We start from the raw sequence: 17,582 nt of genomic DNA on the forward strand, positions 1-17,582 counted from the left end.
ATAAATGGCATTTCAAAATCGTTGAAAATTGACAACTTTAATCAGAGTTAAAGCATTGCTTTCGTCTTCAAATGAGACTGGTTCCAGGTCCCTGTAATTACGAATTTCAATTTACATTCAATTGATCGAATAACTGGAACAAAAATTATGCTCACGCAAATTGCATGATATAATGTAACTCTACTCAGATCGAATGAGGTACCCCCTTTCCTCAATTGACTAATTTTTGCTTCAACTAAGCTCTAAAGATACGGGGAGTCATCTTACAATGTATTATCGAATAATTTCCATAAAAATGGGAGGTAACACCAGCGCTAACAAGGCAAGAATCCTCTCCCTAGGTGTCGTGGGTTCAAATCCCGGCGCCGGAAGTAACCGTTTTTTAATTAAGCTCATTGATCTAAGACAGGTTTTGCTTCATCTTCAATTACGCAATCAGAAATTAAACATTAATAAGAAAAGAAATAGTTTGACACACATCTTTTTGCAACAAATATGTGGATTTGTGTAATTTGCAAGTCTCCTTAATGAATTTAGCCATTCCGTAGACAGATGAAAGAGGGAAAGCAGAACAGCAGATCATTTTTTGAAATGGTGCTAAGACTTTGGAACACTGGCTAGGGTTTAAAAACATTCTGAAACGTCCTCATTGTACGCAAATTTCTCAGGGATATTGACAAGATGTTCCAAACACGCTCAAAAAATTAATGGTAGCGTTATTGAGATTTGACCAATGGTTCCAAAAGGGACTCGTTTTTTACTTTCCGGGTCCTCTTCCGATTTGATTCTTCACGAGCAAAGAACGATGGTACATCCCCAAGAGGTGATTTCTCTAATAGCCTCGAGTACACTTTGTACGTAAAAGTCAAGTCCTTTAACGTCTGCAGAGAGAGAGTGAAGATGAACAGTCCGGATAAGAAATGTACCATAAGTTTTGCCCAAACTTCCTTGCACCTTCTTTACACGATCAATGTCCCTCTGTTGGGAGGGTTCCATACTTTGGAAGAGAACCCGAGGAGGGGTCGCGCATGGCCTTTGAACAACTTAAGGAATATGTTTAAAAAGACGCTCGACGAGATATGCCTCTTGATTATACCCATAATCTTGTTGGCTTTTGACGTGATTCCAATACAGTGGCTACTAAAGTTGAGCCTTTCGTAGGCTGCCTGAGAAGAGAAATTCCGAAAATTTTGTAGTCAAAGACTAGTTCAAGGGCTTTCCGACCAACGCCCTAAACCATGCGGATCAAGACATTGAAATTCATTTAATTTCGATCAGGCCATTCGCTAGCGACATTCAAATCGGCCTGTAGACGGACTCGACCCAAGGGGCTCTTGATTTGGCGGAAGATTTTCATGCCGTAAACCTGCAAATTTCATGAATAAAGGCCCATGTAGAGATTTCAGTTTGTTGATGCTAATACAGAATAAGAGAGGACCAAGGACTCTACCTTGGGCCACATCAGAAGTCACTCCTTCTAGCCCGATGAATGACCGTTCAGCACAACCCTCTTATGCCTATTTGTGAGCCATGCTCGGGTCCATAGTCATACCTCCCCACCAATCTCCGCCCGTTTGAGTTTTTGAGTTAGCAGGGAGTGGTCAACTTTAGCGAAGGTTATGGCGAAGACCATAAATACAACATCCACTGGACACTTGTTTTCTAGCGAATGGGCCAAAAGTCCTGGCAACCAATCTTCCGGTAGGCATTTTGAGTCCACTGACTTATTGAACAAGATGGCAGAAGGCAAGAGATGGCAAACGGTGGCTGGAGATTCGGCAGCTTCTTTAAAATGTGTGCGGAAAATCTCGAAATTTCGGGTTCATCTCAAATTTTGGCCGCAAACTTGCCCAGATTCGACTTTAAAGATGGTGCTGGATCAACGCTTACATATTCCCTATGAATATTTGATAGAAACAAATTGAATAAATTGTTCTTACCTAGGGAAATTCTGAAGGGCTTAAAGGTGCTCTCAAAACCAATGTTAAGCCTATAAGGTCATTAGTGCTCATTACAATTGACCCTTACCTGGGTTGGGACAGAGCTCATAAATGCTTTTGAAACCGTATAGGATTAGGCTCCTTTCGTACTTTCTCTGAATACTCTCCAACTACAACCATGCTTGTCGCTCCCGACGCTAGAGCTCTCTCTGTCCTTCAATGGAAAATTAATTCATTATGATTACTTTAACTTTGAAACTAGCTTAGTCGAGCGGTCTAACAGGCAGTGTGAACAAGGCAAGAAACTTCTCCCCAGGTTTTGTCCGCGGTGCTGGAAGTAACCCTGCTCTGATCTTGATCAAACGGACGGTCTGAGTGCGTTGTGTTATAAATTGATAGAGTGACAGCTAAAATTTTGTCTTTCTTTTCTTTCACTTTGCTTTTTAGTTTTCCCTTCTTCGTATCATTAGCATTTTAGCCTTACATATTTCTTTATTGTGCATGAAATACTTCATTTTTCATTAATAGATATTTTTATTCCAATTATTGGCCATATCATGTATTTTGGTTTACGAATTATTTTTGAATTGTTTTGTTTGTTCATTTCATTTATTCATATGCGTAGTCAACTATTGACTATTAATTCATTCTTCTAAATATCCGTTAGGTACAAATATGCCCCAGGTCCTTAGTTCCAAAATAGTTCAGATGGCATAATCCAATGGATTGACATCAAGGGAGTTGGGAGGCCACAAAGACTTATCCCAAAAGTCGGGCATAAGGTCCTTGCACCACATTTGAACCAATTTTGTTGTGTGAGATGGGGCATCATCCTGTAGGAAGGTCATTGGTTGTTCTCGAAAGATGTCTTTGACCCAAGAAAGAACTATGTCGCTCAACATATCCAGATAGACGGCTTGGTTGATTTTGACCCCCTCTTTGATGAATACCAAAAGTGTTTTCATGTCATCGAAGGTCATTCCTGTCCATACCATTGCCGATAGTGGTTTTTGTCGCTGAAATGATGTCCGAAGCTCAATTGAGATATCCTGCTTCTCATTAGCTAAGACCCAAGTCATTCTGATGATTGTGTGTGGCTTGGATGGTAAGTAGCTTTTCGTCCGTCCAAGAGAATTGGAGGGCGCGTGCTCACTCTCAATCGCTTGACGATTTCCTGCCCACGGAGCAAACACTTTGTCACAGAGGCTTGTTAAAGCCCTTGTCGACGCCTCATTTGGTAAGGAAACAATCCAAAATCCTTCCTGACTAAGGTCCCTATCGTGGTCTTGCTGACAGCCTCGTCTTTGGCCACCTGTACCATGGCCTGGCAGGATTTATTCGCAATTTCGTCTTGATTCTCCGGACAAGCTCTGGCGTTTTCACTAATTTTTCGTCTCCTGGACCTTCCTTTCAGTCTTACCAGTGGCCTTGAACTCAGAAATTGCCTTGAAGACTGTTGCTCTTGATACAGTGGCTTTGAGAACATGAGCGATCTCTGAAGTTTTCTTCCGTGAATTGAATAGCTCCAAAATCAGATCGCGTTTCACTTTTTCGGAGGCCATTCTGGACAACTTTGCGATCTTTTTGGGATGTGATCAAGTATAATCGATGGTAAACTAGCAAGGGTAGTGTATGGGCGAGTCATTTTTGGGTGGGATTTTTGAACGGGCAATGCACACTATCATTCAAAAGCTTAGTCTTAGTTCTATTTGACCACGGTGTAGAGTACAAGTTCAAAGATGAACATTGGTCTTTAATGGTAGAAATTAGAAGAACTGGACTTGGTTTCAATTTTGAAACAGGAAGGTCGATGGGGAAACCATAGGCAATGCAGAGGCACGGACTTCTAGAGACGTGAACTGCGAACGGACGCAAAAAATTCTTATCCTCTTAACCGTTAACTTCATTCCAAATGAGCATTTCATACGACCACAAGATTTCGTTGAATAGACGAACTTGGCCAAGTTTGAGCCCAAAGCTATGCCTAGGGAACTTAGGAGATATGTCCAAAGTTATGTTGGTCACGTCTTAAAATTCGAATTTTTGTCCTGCTCTTGTCAGCTCGATAAGCTTTTGACAAGATAACTTTGAAACAAACCACTTCACAAGTAAATAACATAAAGATGACCTGCCTCTAATTGAGACCTACATGCCTTGTTTTCTTACTTTAATTCGAAAAGTAGCTCAGAGTCGCTATATATGACCAAGCGCAGGCCAATTTGGCGGGAAGGTCGTTCACAGTCCATATTTCTAGAAGTTCGGGGCAAAGTTTATGGCTAAATGCTTGGAGATTAGTTCTCGAGTGTGTTTCCAACTCCACAGAATTTAGGAGCAACAGCTCATTTCAGTAGTAAAGATAAGTTTGTTGCGATTGATGAGGCTAGTCAAGTTGAGCACTTAGATGATCTTTTAGTCACAAAGTTCTCCTAGTCCTGCTGGTATGACATCTCAGTTTCTGAAGAAATGCTTTAATGCTCTTGCTCCTGGGTTTTTGTACTTGATGCGATACACCATGGGCCAGGGCAAGTTTCCCTCTTCTCTGAAGTTTCCTCAAATTGTTCCAATCCTTAAAAGGGGGAGAAAAGTCGCTCTCGGGATTCGGGATTTGTTCGGGATTTTCGTCGAAAAAGGACATATTTTGCTGTTTTAGTGACATTTAAATAGACTTTTTTAATCAAAAGCCATTGCTTATGGTTGTAAAGGCTTGGGCAGGGCTAATGTACTAGGATCTGAAAGGCTTGCAATCAGAGATGTCATTTTTAATACATTTTAAAACCCCATTTATAAATAGCATTTGGAAAAGGCAAAGCTTGCATTTAAATTTGCTAATAAAATAATCATTTTGATAAATAATATTTATAAAATAGCACTAGAAATATTCGCAAAGTGATTTTATTATGTGGGGTTTAGTTTTGTTGCGTTTGAAATAACCTAATGTTGTTTTCAAACACGGATATGGCAGCACTATTTTAATGTTGACAATTCAAAGAAAAATTCAGCAGGGCTAAGAAGGCCAAGGCAGGCTGCTTTCTGGGCTGGCTGACTGGCTCCAACTATTGTGGCTCCACACAAGAAAATTAAAGAAATGCCTCCAAAGTGTGCCAGCCGAGATGCCAAACTCAAATGGATAAAGGATGCCAACACAAAGGACGAGTACCCATTCAAGTTAGTGCATAACCTACGACTCTTCTGTAAGGTATGCGAAGAACAGTTCTATTGGGAACGTAAAAAAAATCTTGTGTCAATACACTTTTCAATAAAGCTAGCTGAAATAAAGATATACTTCTTAGGATTTATTTTGAAATTTCTGAGGACATTATTTGGCATTTCTGAGGACATAATGACATCATATTTTGCCGTTTTGGAGGACATATTTTTTCGCCATCTCGTCATTACATTGAGGCTGTCTGTAGTACTGATGTGAAGCAAGAACTGACAGGGCAAGTAGTCCGGTGCTTAACTTGTCCAAGTAAGAACTTGTCCCAACACTTGGGTGAAAATTGGTGTGGCCAAACTTATGCAAGAAATTTTAAACCAGGGCAAATTAAATCAACTATTGCAGGACTAGCAGCAATGTGCACCAACAATGACGCTGCAACATGGCGTTGGTTCAATGCTTGGTTTGTTTCTGCCAATCTGACTTTCACTGTGAACAAAAAAATCCCCGTTTTGCGGTTTTCCTGAGCTGACTCGTTGGGCCCCCTAGTTTAGGAGCGCATCTCTCCTTGGGTTAAGCTTGCCCAAGTTGTAGTACTTGGCCAAGCTTTGCTTGTAAACAAGTAGAACATGGGTGCCCTTGATGACTTGCTACTTGCTCTTTTTCCATCAGCAGTCTGATGAAACTTTCGCCCGATTTGCTAGTCAAGATATCAGGGCTGCCAGGCAAACGTTGAAAAATCATTTTTCTTGAGCTTCAAGAAAGCTATGGACAGGACGAACCTGGTGTAGCTGTGTGTGCATGCCTGAAGACTAACTTACGCCTTAGAATTTACGTTCGTGTCTTTACCTTCGATGTTAGAGCCTCTATGTATTTAACACTTTTGCGTCAATCTTGACCTTTTTGTCCTTACCTTGCCTATAACAATTACGTCTGATGCTGTAGGCGGTTTCATGAATATTCTCCAACTTTTTACGTATTGTACGTTCAATATAAAGAACTCATTAATAAGAGAGGATAATGTGTGATGAAAAAATAATCCATTTTTTCTTTGAGCCAAAACCTTGAGGCAAAATATTTCATTGCATTATTTAATGAAATTTGAACCTAACATTTTCATTCTTGTTACAATGTAATGAGACGGTGATGATATAAAAAAACCTAAAATCGGCGGAGCAAAAGTTGTCCAACTTAAGTCAGAAAAAGTTAACCCTTTAGATTTCTAACGTTCCTAAAATGGGAAGAAGTTACATCGTAAAAACACAAATGCATTTAAAGCGATTTGATATTGTTCAATACAGGCAAAACGTCATGAAATATCCCCAAAACACGGGCATTTTATGCCAAAATCTAACAAAAAGAAATAAGACGGCAAATTATGAGCCTATGAGGAAAGGATAATTTTTATCCTCAAAAACTCAAGCAATTAACTCAAAAATGTTTGTTCAACAGTTTTATTGACGAAAAAGTATTTTTCATGCCCTAAATGTTCTTATCTTTATATCTAAATAACATCAAATTAGCGCAGTATACAGAAAATTCATCACTTGGGTTGTTAGAATTCAAAATAATAATCTGTTTGTGTTGCCCTAAAAAGGTCTTTCAGCAAACTGAAGTGTAGCGGAAACAAGGCTCGGTTATGTCCAGTGCAAGAGGCTTTTTTATTCAATACTAATCATAATTCATAAAAATCATGCTGTCTTTTTGTGATTTGTGCAAATCGTAGGCGCGTTTTTCTTCCAAATTTTTGGCGACACTGCCTCGCACATTTTCTGGTTGGTATTTTTAAAGGTGGACAGCGTACATAAAACGTACACCATTACTCCGTTCGTAATTGTTTCTCCTGTATTGCTCCAAACAATGGCTGCATCGACATCTTCGTCTGAAGGTTTGGATCACGTCAAATTGATGTTGGAGTTAAACGAAGTACTGGACGAGCTTCAGGGCTTAACATCGTTGGCCGAAGAGCGGTTACTTACAGAGACCAAACCGTCCGAGAGCCGTCAAATAATCCGCAACATTCAAGGGACGATTCAGAGCTCTCGACAAATGATCCGGCGGTATCAGAAGGAACACGAGGCCTTGCCTTCGTTGGAGGACCTTAAAACCAACATGATCTTGGACCGACCGCGCCAGTGACCTCAAATGAGTCTTTTGATGTTGTTGTTGTCGTCGAATTAAGGAGTGTGTGAAAAGTAAATTTTACTAGTCTCACGCTAGAAGATCTCCTTCTTGAAATCAAATTTGAATTCGTTGCATTTTGTGGCCAAAGTTTTGGCTAACAATGGATTGCCGCAATAAAACACACTCACTTTGCCATAGTTTGCTTTTTCCGCTTTGCGGAACAGGTCGTCCCAATTGGGTCGCCCGGCTTTGGTTCGCGTTTTGAGGCCGGATATGAGGTCACGTTTAGTCTGGAAAGAGGAGAAACCATTCACATCAATCCCATGAGATTTGCCTTTCGCGGTTTAAGACACTTTTATGTCCGTAGGTTGTGTACCTGTTTGTGCATAAGATCAAGCGCCAAGTGAAGGGTTATAGCCTTCACGTCTGTCACGGGTAAAACTGAAGTAATATATAAATGAACATCAACAAATTGATCGGCGTTTTTTCCAAAATGCTGGGCTTGCTCCATCTCCAGTTGAGCCAAGAGTTGGAGAAACCATTCAAAAGACTTTTGTTCTCGATTTATCCAGATGAAATCCACCTTGTTTAATTTAAAACTTTTTTTAGGTGTTTTTCCATCTGACCATTGATGATTGCACCGTGGACACACATTTTGGGACTCCCAGTACCTATTAATCAATGACAAGTGATCGCCTTTAGCATGGCGTTTTATTCAAGCCCTTTGCAATTGATCGTCTATCATACTTAAACATGATTGATTGTAAAATGGAGGCAAATGGGGTTACACCAATGCCAGTGGCTACTAAGATGGCGTGTTCAGCATTAAAAATGGAACTTGCTGGAGCCCCGTTGGGCCCATTCATGTAGAGGCAAAGCGGCTTTCGGGCTCTCGAGTGAGTGGTTTTTGGTCTTGAAGTTATGTGGCTTCTCGAGTGAATATCATGATAGCCTACTTGGTTTTCTAGAAACAAAAGTTTTTCATAATGATTATTATTTTATAATGAAAAAAAAATACTGCGTGTTATGGTGCTGGACCACATACACATGGGAAAAAAAGGAAATCACATCTGGATCCATGTTTTGGGTGGTGAGCAATCGAAGGAAGGATTTTTGGTTGGACTTGCCTGCAATTTCCCCCTCTGCAAGTAGGATTTTTCTTGCAGGTCTGAGTAAAAAGGATTGAGAATCCTCATAATCCTTTTGCAAAATGTTGTTGGGATTAAAAACCAACGAGAATGCATCTGACAGTTCCTTCGATTTTTGGGAGACGTCAAAACGGTCATCTTCAATCTTGTAATAACTATAACTTTCCTCGACCTCTTCTGTAGCCGGGTCTGCGATAATTGGGTCTTTAGTAATTGGCTCTGCAGTAGCTTGATCTTCAGACTCAATTTTAGGCGAAACTTCTGCGCCTCTATAAACTGATTTGATGGCTCTCGCCATAGATTGAGAAGTGTTGGGGGTGTTGACGAAAATTCCAAGCTTTTCGTTTTCAATTGCTTCGTTCTCGTCCAAAAAATATTGATGCAGGGTTTTGGTCCAACCTCCAAGGCTTCTGATGTGTAGTGTTAAAACGTCTTTCTCTTCAGGAGCGCTCCTTTCCATGTTAGAAATGAAGAAACTCGATACGTTATTGATTGATTATATAATAGGTCTCAAGTTGTCTGATTACTCACGAAATGGTGAAAGGATGCCATTCAAATTTGCTTATGATCGGAATGTTGACAAACACCCAATCCCCTGGACGAAAATGGAAATCCGGGTTTCTTCGAATGACCAACTGAGTTACTTTAGAAGGCAAAAGAGCTCCGGCCACCACATAAGTCTTGCCATCTCCATTGAACCAATTATAAATCATTCGCACTTTTCCAGCAAAAAATAGTAGACTTGGCATGATGAACCACTGCCAAAAACTGGGACAATGTAGACATAACAAAAGCCAGAATAAAAGGTAGCCAAGATGTGTGAAATAAAAAATCTTGAAGAGGGAACCATGTTAGCTCTTTAGATTGGCCATTTGATTTGACCTTCCATCGTTTATTATTACCTCAAAATGGCCTCTTCGGCGAATGGCTGGAACCACGCCTACTCCCATCAGAATTGACACGAACAATAATGCCATTCCAGTGGGGAATGCCCAACCCGGAAAGAACCCAAATAGCCCTGGCTTGGCAGTGAATAGCCACTCTGAGTAAGTGAAGTTGTATTGCATATTAGTTGGTCGCTGCAAGCTGTTCAGGGAAATCACGGCCTGTAAATCGGCTTTCAAGTTCAACACTAAAATAAAGCAAAATAAGAAGAAGAAACGATGGGGCTTATTTTGTGTCAGCAAGTACTAAGTTTAAGCGTAATATGTGGCATAATATGCATTCCATGTCCAAGCTCAAATCTTACCGAGATTCATCAGGTGCATTTTTGTATGAATAATCCCAAAAATGAACACCAACCCGCCCATAAGTTTGTGATAAGACACATGATGATCAATTGGTAGATACTCGGTCCAGTGGTGTTTTCTCAGTAAGGTGGTTAACCAACGACACATCAGTAAGGTCAGTAAGCTCACCAAGAAATTGATGCATACCCCTATTGAAGGGTCAAAACCTAATCAGCATCTTTATAAGTTGGCAATTTACTGTCTTTTTTTGAGACCCAATAACAAATTTATAGACGCTCAAAAATTTGCTTACCACAGCCTCGAGCAATTATAATGATCCAACTGGTTGTTCCATCGATGTTCTTAGCGTCATGGAATTGGGCACCACGAATAATGAAAAGTAGGACCACGGCAACTATTAGCGCGATGACGAAGGCAATATGCTGAAGATTGTTTCCAACAAAGTTTTTAGGGATGATGTTTTGAATTCGTAACCTCGATTTGGTAGCGATCAAAGGAGCCAACCATAAATCTAAACTAAAAGAAACGAACTTTGGCATTCATTTTTTATCAAAATTCCTGCCCAACCCTATATTCAAGGAATACGTTTTTCGTCTTGAACTGTTAGGAATTCCATTCCCAGTAGCGGTAAGAAAGTTCCCCCAAAAAAGAAAAAAATGCTTAAACCTTAAGAACGATGTTGAATTTTGAATCAAGCCCTTCACATACAAATATCACATGCTTGAAGTTTCAATCTTCATTTTTTCCCATTTTTGTTTGAAATACCTGCAACGGTACAGATATAGTACAGAAAAATAGGAAGAGCTTTGATAAATAATAAATAGTGGATACAAGCCAGAAGTTAAAGCTATACAACATGCATGAGGTACTGTAGAGTGAGAATTTGTACGATATTGATGCCTTTTGTTTTTGAAATTACCTATCACCTGCAATGTGAACTCTTTTTCTGAACCCAGGTAATCGAGATTACAATTTTTGGGATTAGATACAGGCATTGAAGTGATATTTGGACTCGTTCAATTCATTAGATCATTAACACTGATGGTACGTTACCTCAAAGCGATCGTTGGTGCTAGGTCACTCTCATGACTAAGGAGATTCAGGATATCTTTATATTCGATAGTGACCCCAGAATAGCAGACTTTGTCAACTCCTTTCACACCAAGACATTCTTGAATCAGGACCTTTACCATTTGTCTTTGTTCTTCTTCTTCGAACGCGACACCGTTATCTTGCATGCAATCGGAGAGCACTTGCTTTAGATCGGTACAAGTGAGCTTGCCCCCACCACTTTCGTCAAAAAGTGAAAACAGGAAGAAGGTCTATGAAAAGAAAACGTTGCGTTCCATTTTCTTGAAAGAAAAGTCGAATTGGATAAGTAGTACCTTTGTGTCAGGTTCTTGTCCAAGGATGTGAAGAAATATTAGGTGGACGTCTTCTGCCCTCAGATTGGCAATATTCCATTCTTTCTTCAAGCGAGCAAATAGACGATCAACTAACCAAGGCTGGAAAAGATAGATAAAGAGATATGGTACGAGTTAACTGATTGCCTTTGAATTCGCTTGCAGCTCTGTCCAAATAGTTACATGTTTTGCCGTTAAGATCGACCGCAATCCTTCCAAGGTTATCCCCACGCTGGGATCCTCCACTTGACACAGTCCATGATAAATATGATCCAAACGACTCCGAAGCTCCATGGAGATCCTTCTGAAACCATACAAGAATGAGTGTTAATGATTGTAGAACTTGTCTCGGACTGCTATTTTCCCCACAAACTCGACCTTGGATTGACGATCCAAATCAGCATCTCTGTAACTCGTCTCAGATCATCACTGAAATTTTCATCAATGTATTGGGTCATCAGTCTTTGAAAGTCTGCATTGGTCCAAAGTTGAGTGAACTCATCTTTGGTCCATCTCTTTTCCGCTTGTCTAAGGTTATTTTGAAAATAGTCACGAACCACTTCTCCAGGCTCTGTGGTGTCTTTTTGGATTAGCTTGGAATGTCTACCCCCTTTGCACGAATTTAGGTCCACGAGATCGAATATGGCATTGATTAAGCTTTGTTGTCGCATCATTTCTTCGTAACTGGATTTAGCATTACCGCCATCAATCACAATTGATTGTATTTGCCTCAAGCATTTCAAGCGCAAGGACAAATGAAATTGGGGTTGAGAGATCGAATCGCCACTTAAGTCAGTAACACTTTCCATGCTCTCTCAATCTTCAAGGGTTTTCTTAGAACTTCATGTCACGTCTGTGCGGTCCTTGTAATTTCAATAGACTGGAGATACTCACTCGCACTCCAGTATCAACCCAAGTCATTGAACCAAACAAAAAGCACCACCAGAACAGGCAAATGGTGTCCTGGGCTTAAAAACTCGATATGTGCGTCATGCCGAGGTTGGCTCGGTAAAGTGATAATGGCTTAGGAAAGCTATTTTCCTACTCAACGAACGATTCTGAGTCATGATTGGGTCTTTGGAATGACTGTTAGATTAAAACATTCCACCAGGGAACAACGATTCTCTGTAGTAATTGCTACCAACTTACCTATTTAGCTTGCTTACAAGCTTACTAAAGAGTGAGATCCATTTCTGTCATCCAAAATTGAAGTAATTTACTGAACTTTTTTAGCTGACCATAAGGGTCCATTTGCGATTCAGTTTGTAAGGTTCGCAACCGGTGCCTTGTCTCACTTGATATAATGTACCGAGAGATCTTCTAGTGTTGTACTTACTGTAAATGAGAGGTTTCCGTCTCATTTGGTTTGACGTCAAAAGATTCAACGGACAGTTATGTTTCTCATGAATATTTTAACACTTATTGATCAACCCTCATTCACAGAATTCTTGGAAATGGAATTGCTTCACAGTATTTATACTGGGCAAAAAAACGTGAGTGGGTTTTCAACTACATTAGGCAAGTGCACAATCGAATAACTGGAAAATTACGTCTTCGAATTGTTTCTTTCATGTTGTTGCTCTGCGACTTGAAGTTCAAGTCACTTGAGAGAAGGTCAACTATTGTTTTACCAGGATTAGTTTGAAGGTATTTATTTACTCATAGTTTCATCTAACTTGGATTTGAAAAGGTTTATTGAAGTTCATAATACATACATTCTTGAGATTATAGTTAGGAGTTAATCAAATTCTTAATCCGCAAGATGCCTTAACGAGTGGCTCGTCATGCCAAGTGAATGTTCCTGACCTCTCCCAAGTTTTCATGGCATTGGGATCGCCTGGACATTTAGCTACAGAATTCTTTTTCGTTTTGAATTGGATATCTTCGCCGTCCATGGTCGTTCCAATGGCCCAATTGTTCTCTTTGGGGTTCCAATACATAAAGTAGACCGTTTCCTCCTTTAACTTCTTGGGAGCAGTTGATGGAGTGGTAGCTGTTTGGGACAGCGAGGAACCTGAATAAGCGGGAGAGAGGTTATTATTTTTGGTATTGACGGTATTGTCGTTAGTGAGGGAAGGGTAGGACGATGAGGATGAGGAGGAGGAAGAAGAGGAGGAAGAGTAGCTCGAGGACCCCCCGGAGTACGTGCTGGATGGGGTTGATGTTTCCCAACTACTGCTTCCATATGAGCTTCCAGAGGAGTACTGGTTGCCGGATGAGCTTCCATACGAGCTACCGTAACTACCACTACCAGAGGAATAACGATCATAAGAGGATGAAGATGTTGTTGGGGGAGTAGTATTGATTCTACCAATGAACCTCTTGTAACGATTGCCATTACCTAGCGATGATCGACCAGCAGTGGGTGCCAAATCAGAATGGAGACGGCGGTAGTAAGGTTTGCCAGCCAACATCCCTTCGTATCGGTAGACTCCAAAGACATCTTTACTCTTCTTGAAATCTCCAGAGTCGGTGGTGTTAAACCCAAGCAACGTGGAATTGCACTTGCATCCAAATTGACTCAGTTGAGCTGCTTTTTGAAGACGGAGGTTGTCTCGTAGACTAGCAGAATTGGAAATGGCATTGGACACTTGTTGCACATGGTATTGAAGGTCTGATTCGAGATCAGCCACGTGAGCATCAACTGCCTCAAAGAAATCTCCTAGACATGCTGCCGGAACGCCCCATCCGGGTTGGAGTTTGATAACGGGACCAGTATTGCGAATGTGCTCCACTCGGAAGAGTTTAGAGAGCATAGGCGGTTTGTAATCAGTCATCTCAGTCAGATGGGGAAGCTCCAGATCTTGGATTTCTCCCAAGATCGATCCCGAAGGTGTATACACTTTCAAAGTGAACTTGTACGAGTTGCAAGGCTGGATCTTGGCATTGACTTCAATGATTTCTTGGTTGAAAGGCGGAAGAACTTTACCCGTGGGGTTTGTGATCGGCGACGATTCTCGGTAGCTGGGGCGAGGAGTGGTTGTTGTATCTTTGCTACGGCTGAAAAGGCCACGCTTTCGTCGGTTGTAGCCCCAAGAGTATCCAGGGTAGCCGCTGGAGCCGCCGCTGGAGCCCCCGCTTGGTGGGTTTGAACTATGACTGCCAGAGCCTGATCCCGATGTGCTGCCAAACCCATCTTTAGAGCCGCGATAGCTTCCATGACCTCCAATGGTGCTAGTTGAGGTGCTGCTGCTGCTGTGGTAATCTCTTTTGCCAGAGGCCGCGCTACTGTAACTGTACGAATAGCCAGGTTTTCCATGGTGAGAACTGTGATAATCTGATTGACTGCTACTGCTGCTGCTGCTGCTTTTGTAGGGCACCTTACCACTTCCACCTCTGCTACGGCTTAATGAGGAGCGGGACAGAGCGGGGTAATTGCCATCAATGCCGTAGTTGGGTGCTAATTCTTCCAAAAAGGGTGGGATCCTGGTGCGGCCTGAGAGTAACAGGGTGCGGGGTTGCTTGGGTACTTCTTTTCCAACGATTTCAATGTATTTTACACAGCTGGGGTTTTGAAGAATAGACTTTTTGAATCGAATGGCAACATTGCTCAGGTCGTGGACACCTTTGACTCGATCATAGTCAAATCCCACGTAAAAGTTCTTCTTGTCAGTATCCAAGATCTTGGCCACGGCCGAGGGTTTGAACAGAGTTACTTTGGATTGCTCTATATCGGCTCCAAACAAATCATTTTCTTGAAGCTCCACTTGGAAATTGTACTCGACGCATGGGTCCACGGTTACCTCTTTGGAAAACACGCTGCTTGAAACAGTGGCTTTGGTGCCATTTTCCCTCTCCAGCCCTTTCTTCCAGAACCAAATATAGAATTGGTCCACACACCTCTCGTTTTCAACCATATTGGTCCAAAGCACGGTCACCTTGGATGGATCAGTTTTGCTCCCTTGGGTGATCAAGAGATCCTTCCCTTTGATCCATTTGGCATCTTGGGACTTGCAATTGGCTTGGACTTGTGATGTGAGGAGAGCTACTCCCAAAACAAGGAGTGAAAGAAATGAAGTTTTCCACTTCATCTTCGGAGTTATGTTTCCTTACTAGTGCAAGTACATCCAAGAGAAAGTGCTTTTATATGTGGCCCTGTTTTGCAATGTGGATCAGATTTCTGGCATGAAAACATATTGAACGAGTTCTGACACCGGACGACCTTCCTTCGAACAGGACAACTCATGTGTATATGGAGCATGACGAGATTAACAGGGTGCTCAAATTCGATTTCGATCTTTCAAATCAGTTATTCTAGTACATGCTCAATGCCGATCTTTAATCAAAACCGATGTTGAATCATCTTAAATGAAAGAAGATGATCACAAACTTTTTGACGATTCAATCTTCCTCTTATTTATGCTGCCGTTGATGTAAAACCTCCAAAAGTCATTTGCCATTGCTAACCGTTATTAAATCACACCTATTTTTAGCTTTTTGCACATTGCAAGACAAACTAGCACTTTGACGAGGATCCATGACTTGTCAGGCCTTCAGGATTGTCAAGAAGACCAAAGGTGGTTAGACCAGAGTTAGTTTGGATAAGAAGGCAATCAACCAAACAATTATTTGATAGATAAACCACATTAGGTGACCAAGATATTAAATCAACCATACAAAAGGCAATCGCTTGGGTAGCAATGGGATATACTGGGCTTTTTTCGTTTGGATTCAGATGGGAACACTCTCGCTCTGATGATGGGTGCCCCAATTTAGGGAATATTCCTCCTCAGTCGAACAAACCAACATATTAATTATTACCTCACCCTTGGGAATGGACAATCGATGTAATCCTCACATCTCTGGTGAAACCCTTTGTGCAAACCCTTTGCGACGCACTTTCTTCGGACACATAACATTAAACCGGTTTGAGCAAGCTGTCCGAGCGCTTTTTTTATCTAGCACTTGGGCTAACTTTTGGGTGGGGCAAACGAAACATTTCTTGACCCACCCAAAACAGTTCTACCAAAGAGTAAACTGACAAAAGCTCCTAGGCCATGCACAAACCAGTTATTTGAAGCTTGCAAGATCAGAACGTTTACATGATTATGTGGCTCACAATGTGAATTTCATCAAGATGGTGGAAACACTCAACGGAAAGGGGAGGAGCAAGTCTCATTTTAGACGGATATCCAGAGATGTTGGGGTTACCTCGACTGCGCATGATCGCAGATGCACACATTTAAGCTGGTAAGACAGCAATTTATGCTGTAATTGAATACAGTAAAGAAACAACGAAAATTTGGACTTTCAAAAAGTAAATGAAAAATAATGGTGAACTATTTTTTTTGCTATTTTTGCCTCACAAGGAAAATACCCCTAAGGTGTTAACATTTTTGAAATGTATTCAAAGAAGGAGTAAAACGACTGTATTGTCAAGCAAATCTAATTTAAGTTTCAGTTGCTGCAATATCTAGAGGTTGGTAAGAAGTCATCATTATCAATGCTATGTTTTGAAAACTGATAATAAAACACGCACCAAAATAGCAAAATCATAGGAAATATTGTCAACATAAATGATGTTTGGCAAATTTTTAAACCTAAATAATAGGACATCGAATCTAATACGTACAAAATAAGGAAAGCAAAACAATTCAAACAAACCAAGGAAGACGAAGTGACAATAAACCACATTCTCATGATTTTCTTATCTCGTTGTCTTTTTGGCTAAGAATGTATTGTCAAGCTAGCAATTCAGAAACTCTCTATGACGACGTAATCATCATTACAAGAGCGAAAACTCAATCTTAAACAATGTTCGTTACCCTGAATTCCAACAAACTCCATCCCATGAAACTCACAATCAAAAGCAAGGTTAGGGTGATAGACATGTTTTATAGCTAAAGACATGCCACATAGACTAGCAAAACTTTAAAACTATGTGTGAGTGTCAAAATCAGGTCTAATCACTCATTCATTTACTTTATTCTCTGTTTTAGAAATAGGTATTAATTGTTTAGACATATTTTGCCGAATCAATAGAACAATGGCTCAAATGAAATACTGTACCTGTTAATTCATTAATTCAAAAGTTTATGCCCCTTTTGAATCCCTTTGTAAAATACAGCGTAACTACGAGATGATTTAATGAGTCATCGAGTCATGTAGATCAATCACTAAGCTATCAAATAGACTAGATTTTGATTTGAATTTTGATTTGAATGCAATGGAACAGGCTACATTCGTACTCTCATACTCAACACTCTAGGGAGTGCTTGAATAGGTTTTTGCAGTTTAACTCAGCAAGCCATTTCTATCCAAGTTCAAATGAAACTACCAAGTACTGCAACGATGATTGGAAATCGGGAACAACCTGTAGCGCATGTTGTTCCCAGAGAGTTCAAGAGTGAAGATGTTAAATTTTTTTAAGAGTCCGGCGGGCTTTACGTACTTCAAGGGAAACAGCGCACTGTGGAAATTTCCCATCGGTCCCTTCCTTTTTCTTCCACACTGTTGAAATTCCCCTGCGCTTTCGAACGTTATCCATTGTGCGCTGTGGAGTGAGCTGGGGAACGAGGATTGAAGAAAACAAGTTTTCGAGATTCTTAGCAAGACCAAAT

At 40.8% G+C, this 17,582-nt stretch overlaps 2 protein-coding genes across 4 annotated transcripts; both read right to left on the reverse strand.

The window, feature by feature from the left end:
* Positions 1 to 6,732: 6,732 nt before the first annotated feature.
* LOC131888065 (NADPH oxidase 5-like) lies at positions 6,733 to 12,599 on the reverse strand. 3 transcript variants are annotated; one of them, XM_059236846.1, is made up of 12 exons: positions 12,359 to 12,599; positions 11,206 to 11,326; positions 11,005 to 11,124; positions 10,673 to 10,941; positions 9,912 to 10,135; positions 9,619 to 9,807; positions 9,272 to 9,501; positions 8,901 to 9,202; positions 8,349 to 8,821; positions 7,969 to 8,185; positions 7,598 to 7,892; positions 6,733 to 7,511 (listed from the first exon to the last, which is right to left on the reverse strand). In XM_059236846.1, the coding sequence occupies exons 2-12, from the start codon at positions 11,314 to 11,316 to the stop codon at positions 7,314 to 7,316; spliced, it is 2,628 nt and encodes an 875-aa protein (XP_059092829.1). In that variant the 5' UTR covers positions 11,317 to 11,326; positions 12,359 to 12,599; the 3' UTR covers positions 6,733 to 7,313. The 3 variants fall into 3 exon arrangements, with proteins under 3 accessions (XP_059092829.1, XP_059092828.1, XP_059092831.1); XM_059236845.1 differs by lacking the exon at positions 12,359 to 12,599 and adding an exon at positions 11,401 to 12,018; XM_059236848.1 differs by lacking the exons at positions 6,733 to 7,511; positions 7,598 to 7,892; positions 8,349 to 8,821; positions 8,901 to 9,202; positions 12,359 to 12,599 and adding an exon at positions 11,401 to 12,018 and having other exon boundaries at positions 8,026 to 8,185.
* A 99-nt stretch (positions 12,600 to 12,698) lies between these two features.
* LOC131888066 (uncharacterized) lies at positions 12,699 to 15,099 on the reverse strand. The gene is made up of 2 exons (XM_059236849.1): positions 13,364 to 15,099; positions 12,699 to 13,036 (listed from the first exon to the last, which is right to left on the reverse strand). The coding sequence occupies exons 1-2, from the start codon at positions 15,051 to 15,053 to the stop codon at positions 12,765 to 12,767; spliced, it is 1,962 nt and encodes a 653-aa protein (XP_059092832.1). The 5' UTR covers positions 15,054 to 15,099; the 3' UTR covers positions 12,699 to 12,764.
* Positions 15,100 to 17,582: the final 2,483 nt, after the last annotated feature.

Source organism: Tigriopus californicus, chromosome 10, assembly GCF_007210705.1.
Source record: "Tigriopus californicus strain San Diego chromosome 10, Tcal_SD_v2.1, whole genome shotgun sequence".
NCBI classification, from domain to species: domain Eukaryota; kingdom Metazoa; phylum Arthropoda; class Copepoda; order Harpacticoida; family Harpacticidae; genus Tigriopus; species Tigriopus californicus.